At 54.7% G+C, this 13,265-nt stretch overlaps 1 protein-coding gene across 3 annotated transcripts in view; it reads right to left on the reverse strand.

Moving 5' to 3' along the window:
* FAM83F (family with sequence similarity 83 member F) overlaps positions 1-3,442 on the reverse strand; it is a 29,792-nt gene extending 26,350 nt beyond the window's left edge. The window contains exon 1 of one of the 3 annotated variants that reach the window (XM_045587465.1): positions 2,852-3,441. In XM_045587465.1, coding sequence (XP_045443421.1) covers positions 2,852-3,361 — 510 coding nt within the window. In that variant the 5' untranslated portion in view covers positions 3,362-3,441. Of the gene's footprint in view, positions 1-2,851 lie in introns of all 3 variants that reach the window. The other 2 variants (XM_036459363.2, XM_045587466.1) reach the window with 2 other exon arrangements.
* Positions 3,443-13,265: the final 9,823 nt, after the last annotated feature.

Consider the following 13,265-nt stretch of genomic DNA (forward strand, 5'->3'; position numbering starts at 1 on the left):
TCCTCTCTTCCCCCATCACCCATGTCTCTGCACTCAACGCATCGCACAGTCTGCCCCACCCGGCCTCACAGCAGCCTGACTCCCCGAAAACAAAGAAACTCCCTCCCTCGGGGTAACAAGGAAGGAGGAAGGGCCCAGTCTGGCCTCGGAGGGCTGCTTGCCAGCTGGATGAGTCGGGGTGAGGGTGGCGGCGGGCCGTGGCCAGAGGGGTCGCTGTTAGAGCAGAAGCCAGGGCTCAGTGTCTTTGTCACCAGCCATGTGACCTTTGGGCAAGGCCCTTGCCTTTTCCGTGCCTCAGTTTCCTCCCCTGGGAAACAGGGTCTACCCCGCTGCCCTACCTTTTCCTCAGGGTCTTTGAGGAGAAGGTGCTGCACTGGTGTGAGCAGCAGTGATGACAAGGGGGCCAGAGGGCCTGGCAGTGGAGGGGTATAGACAGGGTCAGAAGCTGCTTCTTTCTCCCAGGGGGTGGTCACCCGCTTTGCACCTAGTTTTAGGATCCCCACCCCAGGCCCACACAATACTCAGCTCCCACCAGGACAGCTCCTCCCTTCTGCCAATCAAAGCTGCTTGCTGTTTGGAAGCAAAAGTCTCTCCCTCCTTCTCCTCAGTGTCTTATGGAGACACCGTCCACTCCAGGTTCTTCTCTCTCCCTGTTTAACTCAGTGGTCCACCTCCCCCAGGAAGCCCTCCCAGATTAAGCACATCCGGCCTCAAAAGTTCTTGCTTCGAGCACCCCCCCCCCCCCCCCCCCAGCCTTCGAGTTAACTCTTGGAAGGCAAAGGCCACAGATCACGTCCTCCCATGGCTAGCACCTGACACTGAGCACTCAGGAAATACCTATTCTTAAACATGTACAGATTGGAATACTGGAACAGCTTACAATGGTTAAAATTTCGGTTGTTAAATAGTTAGAGTTAAGAACACTCCACCAGCCCTGACCAGTTTGGCTCAATGGATAGAGGGTCAGCCTGTAGACTCAAGGGTCCCAGGTTCGATTCTGATCAAGGGCATGTACCTTGGTTGCAGGCACTTCCCCAGTAGAGGGTATGCAGGAGGCAGCTGATAGATTATTCTCTCTCATCCATGTTTCTAATTTTCTATCCCTCTCCCTTCCTCTCTATAAAAAACAAAACAAAACAAAAACAAACAAACAAAAACAGACAAGAAGTCCCAGTGGGCAGAGGCCCTGAGCATCTCTTCTTGTAACAGGGGTACACAACTCGGAACCAGGCAGTGACCAGGCTAACGCCACTCGAGCTCCTTGGCTTCATCCTGCCGCACCATCACCAGGCAGCAGAGCAGGCTACCCAGCGGTTGAGAGCAAGGACTCCGGCGTTTAAATCCTGCCTCAACCCCTTAACCAGCCATGTGACCCTCAGCAAGTCACTTAGCTGTTCTGAATCCAAAAATAAGGGAAACGCCAGTTCCCCTCGCTGTCGGGAAAAGCACAGGAGAAACTGCAGGCAAACCGTGTTCGCCGCGGCTGGCACACACCGAGCGCTGATGCGTCCAGGCCTGTTGGCGTTACAAGACTTGACCCCGGCGGCAGCCTGCCGCACAACAGCCACCGCGTCCTCCCTCCCCTGTCCAAACCTGCCTGTCTGCTGCCGAATGCAATGAATACGCACAGACAGCTCAGGCCGGCAAAGAAGAATTCCGTGGGAAAGAGAGGGGGGGAAGTAGGGAGCAAGTGAACCCTTCCTTCTGGCGGCCAATCCAGCCCACAGCCTGCCTCGCCACCCCTTCCCGGAAGAGGTGCCTCTGCACCACCTCCCGCCCCCGCTGCTCTTTCCAGGTCAGTCCTCCCTCCCCAGGCCGGTCAGCCTCCGGAGGTAACTGAACTCCAACCACGTGCCCGGAGCTGAATCAGAACCGTGCACCCAAGCCGCTCCTGCTGTCTATGCCGAACCGGACACCAAAGGCTGCTGGTGTTTCTTAGCAAATCCCCGTGGAGGGGAGCCGGACTGAGTAAACAAAGCACAGGATGCCCCGTGAACTCGGAGTTTCAGATAAATAACCATTTACTTTTTAATATTTGGTATGCCCCGTGCGCTATGCGGGGCATAGTAATACTAAAACAGTACCTGTGGTTTAGCTGAAATTCCAAGTTAATGGGGCGTCCTATCGTTTAGCTGGGAAGTCTACCCAAGGGCACGGAGTAAAGATTAAAATCTTTTTTTTTCTGCCCCACAACCTACCGCGGCGCATTCCTTCCTCTGGCCCCTGTGCATAGCACACGAGGTCAGGGGGAGCTTTTTCCGAGCTGCTGAGTCCAGCGACCAGGTGCCCAGGTGCCCAGCACAGAGCCAGGCACATAGCAGGTGCTCACGCTTCCTCATTCATTCCAGGCAGCTTGAGCTCCAGCTGGGAGTGGGAACCCGATGGGCTAGCCACAGGCTAAGAGCATCATGGCCAGGAGTGAGGAGGTCAAACCGCCGGCTTCCGGAGGCTGTTTTGAAGATCAAATGAGGAAATGGCCAGGGAAATGTCTTGTAAAACCTTGGGCAGCAGGCAGGTATGGCCATGACCTTTGAGTGGCCCCACTAGCCTCTGGGGATAGGAACTTCACGGGGACACAGAAGCACATGGCAGGTGGAAGCCAGCGCCCTGGACCCTGTAATAATGACCAACACCTGCTCATTACTTTGTAATTTGCCACCGCGGACCCCTACACCCTCCAGAGGCCTCCGCGCAGCCCTAGGGTGTGAATGAGGCATCCTGGACCCATTTGCCCCCAGGGTGGGCAGGGCCGTTTGCCCCTGGGGTGGGGGGTCTGGTCCGGTTTGCACCTGGGGTGGGGGCTCTGGTCCCCCACCCATGAGGCGGCGGCGGCGGGGACGCCAGGGCCTACCTTCTGGGCCTGTTGGATCATCTGCCTGATCACCTGCTTGAGGTGGGGCGCTTTCTCCTCCTTGGGGGGGTGGGTGAAGAGGGTGACGCGGCTCACGCCGCGGTAGAAGCCGGTGTTGGTCCAGCCCAGGTCCAGCGGGGGCACCTCGGTGTCGGAGCGGTCGGGCCAGTAGGCCAGGGACTCCCTGGGCTCGGCTGCGGCGGCCGGCGGCGGCGAAGGGGCCTTGGCCTTGGCCTTGGCCTTGGCCTTGCCGCGGGCGGCGGGGCTGGCGGCGGCGGCGGCGTCCTCGTAGGGGCTCCAGGCGGCGCGGAGGGCCAGGCGCTCGTGGCTGGACAGGAAGTCCCGCAGCCGCTCCCGCTGGACCCGCTCCCGGTAGGCCCGCTCGCCGCCGCCCAGCAGCGCCTCCAGCGCCGCCCGCCGCCGCTCGCAGTAGTAGAAGGCGGCGTGCGCCTCGGTCACCCGCTCGTTCACGTGGGCCTCGTCCAGGCAGCTCAGCTGCGACTCGGCCATGGTGCCGGCCGCCCGCCGCCGCCCGGCCCGGACCGCGGCCGGTCCCTCCGCCGCACCTGGAGCGCCGAGGGGCGGGGCGCACCTGCCGCGGGCCCAATGGGCGGGCGGGCGGGCGCGGGCGCGGCCGTCGGGCGGGGAGGGGCGGCCTGGCCTCCGCCTCTGCGGCCGCGAGCGGCACCGACGGCCCGGCGCGGGGGCGGGGGCGTCCTGGGGGGCTCGCGGGAGCTACCGCAGGCGGCCTCTGGCTGGCTTCCTCCTCCCCAAGGAGCGAGGTGGGGGAGCTCACCCTCCTGCGGAGCCGGAGCCAGGGGCGTCGCAGGTGCGCGGGCATGGGCCCCCTCTAACGCCCCCCCGCGGGGAGCCCCAGCACGTGCTGGGCCGCCCGGGGCGCTTCTGGGGCTGCGGTCTGACCTCTCCCATTCGGAGAGCTTGGGGCCCCGATGCTGGACTGGACGGTAAGGGGCAGGGAGTGTGCACAAGGAAAATTATAATAAAGCCCCCAGCTCCAGGCCCAGGCGGCCCTTTGCAGAGATCAGAGGCCTCCTTCAACACCTTCACCAGGATAGAAATTTATTTACGGTAAACACACACACACACACACACACACACACAAGAAAAACAAAACCCACACACAAAACACCCCACCCAAATGCAGCAATCAGGATGTACTAGTAAGCAAGCAACAGTGGTGGAATTTCACCCCATTTTAATTTGAAGTGGAGTGTGCATGTGTGTGCGCGTGTGTGTGCATGTGTATGTGTGTTTGGGCAAGATGGGCTGCCAGAGGCCTGATTACCATATCAGTGATTCAAAATAGATGTTTGAGCTCAAGGAAGAAAGCCGCACATGAGGAGACGACACACACACACACACAGACACACACACACACAATCTCCACCCCCAGCAACTGCTCTGCTGGTTCCCACTGGATTCAATAGAATTTTCTTAGTCATTACCGTATTATTTTGTTCCAGCACTCTTGTACATTTGATTCTCTACATTCAAAATATTTTCAGATCATAGCAGACAAGGGCTCACATTTCTCTCGTTTTATAGCTCAGCCTCTTAGAGCTTCAGAAACTCGTCCAGCCCCCTCATTTACAGATGAGGAAATTGGGGCTTGGAAACACGTGGTTTGCCCACATTCTCTGCAAAGAAAACCAGCCGTGGGGTTCTATGTCTCAGAGCTCTTTGCCCGACATTAAAAGCACTTTTGTCTTTTTTATTTCTCTTGTGGAATGACAGGATCTGGGCCCTGATTTTAACCCAGGGAATTTGAATAGGTTTCCTTTTGATGGTCTTAAAATAAAACGAGGATTAGATTTTCAAATATAAGCAAATTTTGTTACAATAGTCAGTTCTGCCTGGCTGGTGTGGCTCAATGGTTGAGTGTCCACCCATGAACCAAGAGGTCACCGGTTTAATTCCTGGTCAGGGCACATACCAGGGTTCCGGGCTCAATCCCTAGTGGGGGGCATGCAGGAGGCAACTGATCGACAATGTTTCTCTCTCATGGATGTTTCTATCTCTCTATCCCTCTCTCTAAAAATCAATAAAAAACACATATTTTTAAAAGTTCTTTTAAAAAGTTGCCTGACTGATCTGGCTCAGTGGATAGAGCAACAGCCTGCAGACCTGCGGACTGAGGGGTCCCGGGTTCAATTCTGGTCAAGAGCTTGTACTTTGATTGCGGGCACATTCCCAGTGGGGGATGTGCAAGAGGCAGCTAATTGATATTTCTCTTTCATCGATGTTTCTAACTCTCCATCCTTCTCCTTTCCTCTCTGTAAAAAAATCAATAATATATATATATATATATATATATATATATATATATATATATTAAAGTTTTTTTTTAAAAGTCACTCTGCCATCCTGTGTCAGCCCAAAGATCCTAGTGGTGAGTAACCTGTGTCCTTTTTCTACTCTTGGGGATGGGCAAGCCTTACTCCTGCTAACACTCCACTTGTATATATAGACAAATTTTCTTTTTCTTTTTTTTTTTTTAAATACATTTTATTGATTTTACACAGAAAGGAATTGAGAGGGACAGAGAGTTAGAAACATCGATGAGAAACATCGACCAGCTGCCTCTTGCACACCCCCAACTGGGGATGTGCCCGCAACCAAGGTACATGCCCTTGACCGGAATTGAACCCGGGACCTTTCAGTACGCAGGCCGACGCTCTATCCACTGAGCCAAACCAGTCCCGGCATAGACAAATTTTCATCTTTAGACTGGAGGGCATTTAGTTCGTTTCCTAATGACTTGTGCCGCCTACCTGCCAGCCTTCTAGGCTTGTGCGGGTGCTCTATGTCTGCACAATGACGCAATCACCTAAGGACACATTTCTCAGGATGCATCCCTGTTGTCAAGCGTCGCATGGCTGTACTTATGCCTCAGAGCCTTAGTGTCCCCATCTGTAAAAAGGGATAATAATGCTGACCTCCGAGGAGCTCTCAGACTGATGTAGGGATTAACTGAGATCACATATTTGACTTAATTAGTTCTGTCTGACTGGTTGAAAGTGGTTTACAACCGTGATTCTAAAACTTGACTGAGCTTGGTAGGCACCTGGGGAATCTTGCTAAAATTGAGATTCTGGTTCAGTAGGTGTGAGGTGGGACGCGAGGGTCTCCATTTCCAGCAAGCTCCCGGGTAGGGCTGGCAGTGCTGGTTCCTAGGTCACAGTGTGCTTGGCAAGGATTTCAGAGGCCGGTGACCAGGAGCATGAACTTGCATGCCAGAGAGTCCTGGAATGGAGTCCCACTTTCCTGGGATAAGCTGTGTGACCCTGGGGAAGCCACGTCCCCTTTCTGAGCCTCGGTCACATCATCAGCGAAATATGGGCAATAAGAAGTCCAGGGCCGTGTGAGAAAGGAAACAAGCTAATGGACACACATTAGTTAGAGGAGCGTCTGGAAGCCAGTGAAGGCAGTCGGTGTTGAAGTATGGGTAAGTGGGACCGGAAGGAAGGGACATCGGGCCCGGAAGGAAGGGACATCGGGGCCAAATTGTGGGGACCTTGACTTTAGATCTTATTCTGTAGCTAGAGAGGAGCCATGAAGGTTATTAAGAGAGTGATGTGGTCATTAAAAAATAGCAGCAGTGACTATGTGCCGGGCACTGTGCTAAGTATCAATATTTTAAGTATCCTCCAAGTGAATCCACAAAACCCTCCTGGAAAAATTATTATTATCCCCAGCTTAGAGGTGAGAAAACTGAAGCACAGAGAGGGTCAGGAGCTCACCCGAGGTTGCCCAGCTAGTAAACAAGAGCCAGGATTAAAATCTGGACCTGATTCCAGAGCCTGGCTACCTACCCACTTTGTTTTGCTGCGTGTGTTGGGAGCGCTGGAAAGGGACATTAGTAAAAGACAGTGTTCCCCTTATTTAGTAACTTATTCATCCAACAAACATCTGCTCAGTGCTCAGCCTTATACTATAGGCTGCAAACCATTCATTCACTCACCATAGCCTTACTGAGCCTTACTGAGCACAAGGCATGCTCTGTGCGCTGGAGATGCAGCTCCGATCAAGACCAAGTCCTGGCCCACGTGGGATGATTGAGACATGGTTTTGCTCTGAAGGAGCACAAATGTTATATGACACAAAGTGGAATGGAACAGAAGGTGAGGATCTGAGTAGAATCCTTGAGTGACAGTTCACACCGGACAAAAATATTTCTTAGATCTGATTGAAACACACTGATGTTTCCCTTTACATACCAATGCCGTATTTATTCAACCAACATTTATTCGCACGTCTCTGAGAACAAGAAAGAAAGAGGCACCAGACATGCCAGCCAGCTGCTGTGATGGCTCCCTTTGTTCAGCGGGGAGTCAGACACCCCATGTTTACGAGGCTGGTTGGTAAGTGACACGGTGGCCTTTGCTGTGGAGGGAGGTATTTGAATGTACGGTTATCTGACCTGCCTGCCCCGATCTGGGAAAGGAACTGTGGAAGTGATTACTGTCCGGTACTACAGATGCACACACTGAGGCTCCGGGAGGTCTGCTCAAGGCTGTCTGCTGCCAGTGGAAATTCGGACATGTGTGCACGCAGCCCGAGCCCCGGGCCGCCCAGCTGAGCACGCCGAGCTTCATTACCCAGACTCCTGAAGAGCCTTGTCAGCCAGGAAACCTTTCCTTTTAGCCACAGCTCCCGTGGTGCTGGGGGACATTCCATGAATGGGGACATCCAGTAGGCCTCTGGCTCTCCAGTTCCTCCTGCCTTCCGTCTGGAGTTCCCCTGAGTGAGGTGGGGCAAGGTGACTGGCCTTCCTGAGAAATCGCGCCTCCGCCTTCCTTGGCAAGGAACTGTGCCTCTCCCTCCTGCCTGGGAGCTTGGCTCTCGTCCACCTTCCCCGCACCCACGGCGCGCTGCTGGCTGCGTGAGCCGTGGAGATAGGACGCCTTGTCATTAACAGTAATTGTAGCTGTGTTCATCCCCAGGCCATCCGGGTAACGCGCGTCCCCAAACAGCCCACCTCTTGACATGTGCTTAGGTGAGTTCCCGGGCTGACTTTCCCGTCTGTGGCAGCGTGTGTCACGAGTGCATCATAAAACGCCGAGGGCTCTCTCGCGCCTCTGAGATCCGTGCTTGCTGCTGCTGCTCCCAGAGAGGATGTGAGCATGAGGGCAGGGGCTGCAGTGGGACCGTGAGGGAGGCGGGTAGGTCCCAGGACCGGACTAGTTGAACAGCTTTCACTCTGGCCTGAGAAATGAACACCGAGCTTCTCCCCGGCTGGGCCTCACTCACAGAGGCCTTCACCTCTCCATCCAGGAGGGTTTATTGAGCTGTTACGTGCTTGGCACATTCCTGCCCTCCCAGGCCTTCCAGGCTTGGGGGCTTTGTTGTATCTGCAACTTTGGAAACATATGGACTCTCCTGACCCCAACCACTTTGCAACTGGACACCCTGATTCCTGGGTTTTCTGTCCCTCCCCTCCCCCATTACTCATTCTCAGTCCGCTTCAGTCATGCCTCACATGTCGGCGTGGTTCCCCAGGGCACAGCCACGGGGAATTCCTGGAGCGGTGCACCCTGGGAGCTGAGCAGGTGGCTGGAGCAACCTTTACCCGCAGGGCTCAGAGCTGCTGCTGAAACACCTCCGTCTCCCACCCGCTGGCAGGGCCAGGAACCGAGGACACATTTTTAAAACAGCTCTGACCTCAAACAAGGGGCAGGAGCTGGAATTACCTACCTATTCTGCTCATTCCTGTCTTTGGGGATGGAAACCTGACCGTCCCAGGGCACGGACCCTCGGTGCACCCCTCTCTAGGGCAAGGCCCAAGGAGCACCTGCCAGGAGAGGGACGGTGAGACCCAAGGAAGACTGGGGAGGACATGGCACTGTCCCTGCCCTCGCAGGCTGGTGAGGATGTGGACGCAGGTCCATAGAAAGGCAGGGGCATTGCAAAGCAGCCCAGAGGTCCTGCCTCCATCTCCCCTCCCCTGCTTTCCAGAGGCAGCTGGGACCACGCCCAGGACGGCGGGGAAAGGTGTTCCAGGAGAGAAGGTGCCGGTCTGGGCGGGCTGGTGTGTAAGGGCGGGGAGCCTACAGGCCTAAGGGAGGGATGGTGGCTCCAGCTGCTACCAGCCCCTGGGCCTGGCCTACACTTCTCCCCACAAGATTCACTCCTTTGGTCTCTGTTTCCATGAGTTTGTTTCTATTGTGTTTGTTCATTTATTTTTAGACTCCACATGTCAGTGAAATGATCAAGCACTTGCCTTCCTCTGACTTATTTCACTTACTACAGTGGTCGGCAAACTCATTAGTCAGCAGAGCCAAATGTCAACAGTACCACGATTGAAATTTCTTTGGAGAGCCACATTTTTAAAACTTAAACTTCTTCTAACACCATTTCTTCAACATAGACTCGCCCGGGCCATGGTATTTTGTGGAAGAGCCACACTTAAGGGGCCAAAGAGCCGCATGTGGCTCTCGAGCCGCAGTTTGCTGACCACCAACTTAGTATATTATCCTCTAGGACTGCTCATGTTGCAAACACCAAGATTTCACTTTTTTAAATGGCTGAATAATATTCCATTATATATACATGTCACTTCTTCTTTATCCATTCATCTATCAATGGACACCTAAGTTACTTCCCAGTCTTGGCTCTTGTCCAGAATGCTGCAGCTGCTGGCTGCGAGGCAGGAGCAGGGCTGGAGTGGGTGAACGAGATCTAAGGGATTAAGAGGCACAAATGGCCAGTGATGGAAGTAGCCATGGGGATGTGAAGCTCAGCCTCTGGAATACAGTCAATGACATTGTCCTACCTGTGTAGGGTGCCAGGTGGGCACTGGCATCATCAGCAGATTGCTCTGTAAGGTATGCACATGTCTAGCCATGTTGTACGTCCATAACTAGACATACGTCAACCGTACTTGAAAAATACATTTAAACAAAGAATCTTTCCTTTTTACTTGGCCAACACCTCAGCACTGATCCCTGCTGGCCACCCCTACAGGCAGCCATCGCCTGGATGAGGGAGGGCGAGGCCCAGGGAGGGGGCATCTCCCCAAGCAGATTTACTCCAGCAGCAAGTTACTGGTTTCACCAACGCAGAGACTTTCCTTGAGCAGGACTGACCATAGGACAGGGAGTGACAAAGGGGGCAGGCCTTTGTAGGAACATGTCCCTGGGGGTGGGTGGCCAGGTAAAGAGGGCTGCTTCGGCCATCTGGAAGGCATGGTAGGGCTGCCCACCATGGCTGGGCCCTTACCAAGCAATTCCTATCCTGTGTTTTCTTCTCATGACAACTCTGTGCTTTTGGCTCTGGCTCTCTACGTGACCTCAGAGAGGTCATGTGACTTGTCCAGGCTCACACAGTCAGTGGTAGAGTCTGGACGGGGACCCAGGTCTGTCTGACTCAAAGCTGAGGCCTTCTCCACTGGGGGCATGGGACTCTGATGTTTGACTAGTTCACACTGGCTGCATACATCAGCGATTTAGAGCAAGAAGAGACCCAGCCTCTCCTTTATTTCACTTGTAAGGAAACTCAGGCCCAGAGGGGTGAAGAGACGGCCCTCAGGCCCAGTGACCCAGAGGGGGTGAGGGCAGAATCCAGGCTGCAGAACTCCTGGCCAGCACTCCCTTTCCCCTGCACGCCCCATCTCATCTGGACTTGCCATGGCAACCAACCCTCCTTTCGGCATGGGAAGCAGAGGCTGACTAGCGGTTACCTAGCAACTCCCCATAACCAGGTCAGACAGAGCAGGGGGAGGGAGGCGCCCCTCGCTGCCCACCCCGGGGAATTCTGACCTGTGGAAATGGAACTGCCCAAGCAGAATGTGCTCACCAATGACCCTGGGTAGAGCCATACCTGAGAGAGCCTGTGCTGCAGAGGCTCCGTGAGTTGCTGGGATTTATGACACAGATCAGGCTGGCTGGGGCCTCTGTCCCACAGCAGACACAGGGCCTCATTATGTGGGGTCTGGCTTCTGTGAATAGCATGGAATCTGACCCCACTGCCGTGCTGGCTTCATCTGCATGTGGAAATCCACACAGGAGGGTGGGTGGGAGGGTGTGTGTGTGTGAGACACAGACACCACGTGTGTGTGTGTGTGTGTGTGTCTGACTACATAGGCATTTTGACTTGGGAAAAGCTGGGGAATGGTGCTCCCTCACACTGCATTCTTGTTCCTTAACTACCTCAAGAAATGTTTATGGAATGATCTGGTCATTTAAGATGTGTATCTTTTAATATCCCCTGTAGCCTGGGTCTTGACAGCCACTGCCGCATCCTTTATTAGACAAATATTTATTGAGCCTCTGTATGCCATGCACAGTGCTAGATGCTGGGCAGACAACAGCTTACAAAACAGAGGTGACCCCTGCCCCCAGGGAGCTTACAGTCTAACAGTCATACAGCCAGTCTGGTGCCATCATCTAGGGCGACTCAGGAAAAGCCCCGGCACCACGAGGCGGTCTAATGCAGGCGCAGGAAGTCCCGCCCACGGGCCCTGTAAGGCCCGAGACATCCTGTGGTCTGGCCCTGCCAAGGCATAGGGGTGAGTGAAATGTTTGACCAAGTACAGCAGGCCGATTCTTACGTTGATCATTTGGTATGGCTGTGAAAGAGGTTATAAATATCCAAGTGGCCCTTGGCAGGAACAAGGTACCCCACCCCTGGCAATGGGAAGGACGGTTTTAGATTAGGGGCCAGAAAAGGACAATCTGAGAAAGTGACATTTAAACCAAGACCTGGAGACGCATGGCAATCAGCCAGGGGAAGAACAGGGCATGCGTTCCAGATAGAGGGAACAGCGGGTGCAAAGGACGTGAGGACACACCTTGGCCATCTGGGGGCTGAGCGAAGGCCAGTGGGGCAGGAGCATGAAGGGAAGGAGGGGAGAGGCACTGAGGGGGCTGGGGAGGAAGGCGGGGCCAGACCTCACAGGGCCACGCTAGTACTTTGCATTTTTAACCCAAGTGCAAGGGGCAAGATGCAGTCAGATTCTGTCAGCCATGTGTAGAAGGGAGCAGGAGCAAGAGGGCAGCAGGGAGAAAGGCGGAGGCTGGCTCAGTTGCCGGAGGGAGAAAGGTCCGGCATGGCTGTGGGCAGGGAGAGACGTGAAGGAGCTGAGCAGTATTTAAAGAAAGAACCGACACGATGTTTTTCTCATGCCCGTGCCTTGCTAGAGCAGCCGAACTGTAGACTTCAGACAAATGGCGGCGTCCTGGCCATGCCGTACACTTCTCATGTGGCCTGTTTTGCTTTGGGCTGGCTCAGACCTAAGGATGTCACAAGGCCATTCCCCTGCCGCCCAGCAGGCCCACACCCGAGGACGAGAATCGATTTAAAGATTTCCTGAGAAGGCTTTCACAACCACAACCTTTGCTCACGCTCAGAATCATTACCATTCGGAAATCCCAGTTTGTGCTTCACCTGAATGCCCCTCCCCCTAAAATTTCCTGACTTCCTGATGGAGATGAAGATGCTGTAATAATACGTCGCCTGGGCAGCCAAATGTGATGTCATGATGACAGTTCTGAATCATGTCTCTGTCCCACAGCCCAAGTGGCTTACTTGTTAGCAAAAAGGAGAGGTGCTCTAACGTCCCTAGAAAAGGGATCCAGGTCCAAGTAGCTGTTTAGCTCACTGACAAGTCCTCTGCCCTGTGCTCCCATGTGGGCCGTGGCCACGCAACGTCATTTCTGAGGCTGGCCGAAAGCAGGATTGGTCAGGACCTGCGTCTTAACACATGCTCCAGGCAACTCACAGCACGTTTATTTTGAGAAGCACCAGCCTTAGCTCACCCCAAGGCCGTTAAAAGTGGGTGGGCAGGGCAGGTGCCAGGCGTTGGAAACCAGCGAGCCTCGGCTTGTGGAACTCCGAGGAACTCGGCATGCCTTTGGTGAAACCCAACTGGTCCGACAGGAACTGGATTTTCGCTGGAAGTTCCCTGCTCCCAAGCCCCACAGGGCACTGCAGCTGCGTTCAGAGGCAGTGTGCTGCTTCCTGGTTGTGCGGCCCGGGGCACTGGTGGCCGCGCCCTGGGGCTGGGATGCTACTGGACGCACTCGCAGGGGCTCCAGCTCCCTCCCCTGACGCAGACAGTGTGGGGCCTTGTCCTCTCAGAGTGGTCCCCAAGGCTCTTGTTCTCTGGGGGGCCAGGGTGGCACCTTCCTTCTGAGCTGAGCATCTAATGAGCAGGCGGTTTTGGTGCTCAGTTAAAACGACTCCCACAGGGGCCTCTGGGGGGAGAAAGGGCCCAGTCCCAGGGGCTCTGAAAGCTCTGCCCATACTGTGTGGCCAGCCTCCTGTGCTGTGTGTGTGAGCAGGCAGCCCCACAAAACAAGGGCCCTTGTCTTATCACGGCTTTCTTGGAAAGTGTTTCAAGGCCCGAAATCCAGGCCAGAACCAAATCCTCTGATTCTGTCCTCTCCGGGGCTGG

Source organism: Pipistrellus kuhlii, unplaced genomic scaffold, assembly GCF_014108245.1.
Source record: "Pipistrellus kuhlii isolate mPipKuh1 unplaced genomic scaffold, mPipKuh1.p scaffold_m20_p_3, whole genome shotgun sequence".
NCBI lineage: Eukaryota > Metazoa > Chordata > Mammalia > Chiroptera > Vespertilionidae > Pipistrellus > Pipistrellus kuhlii.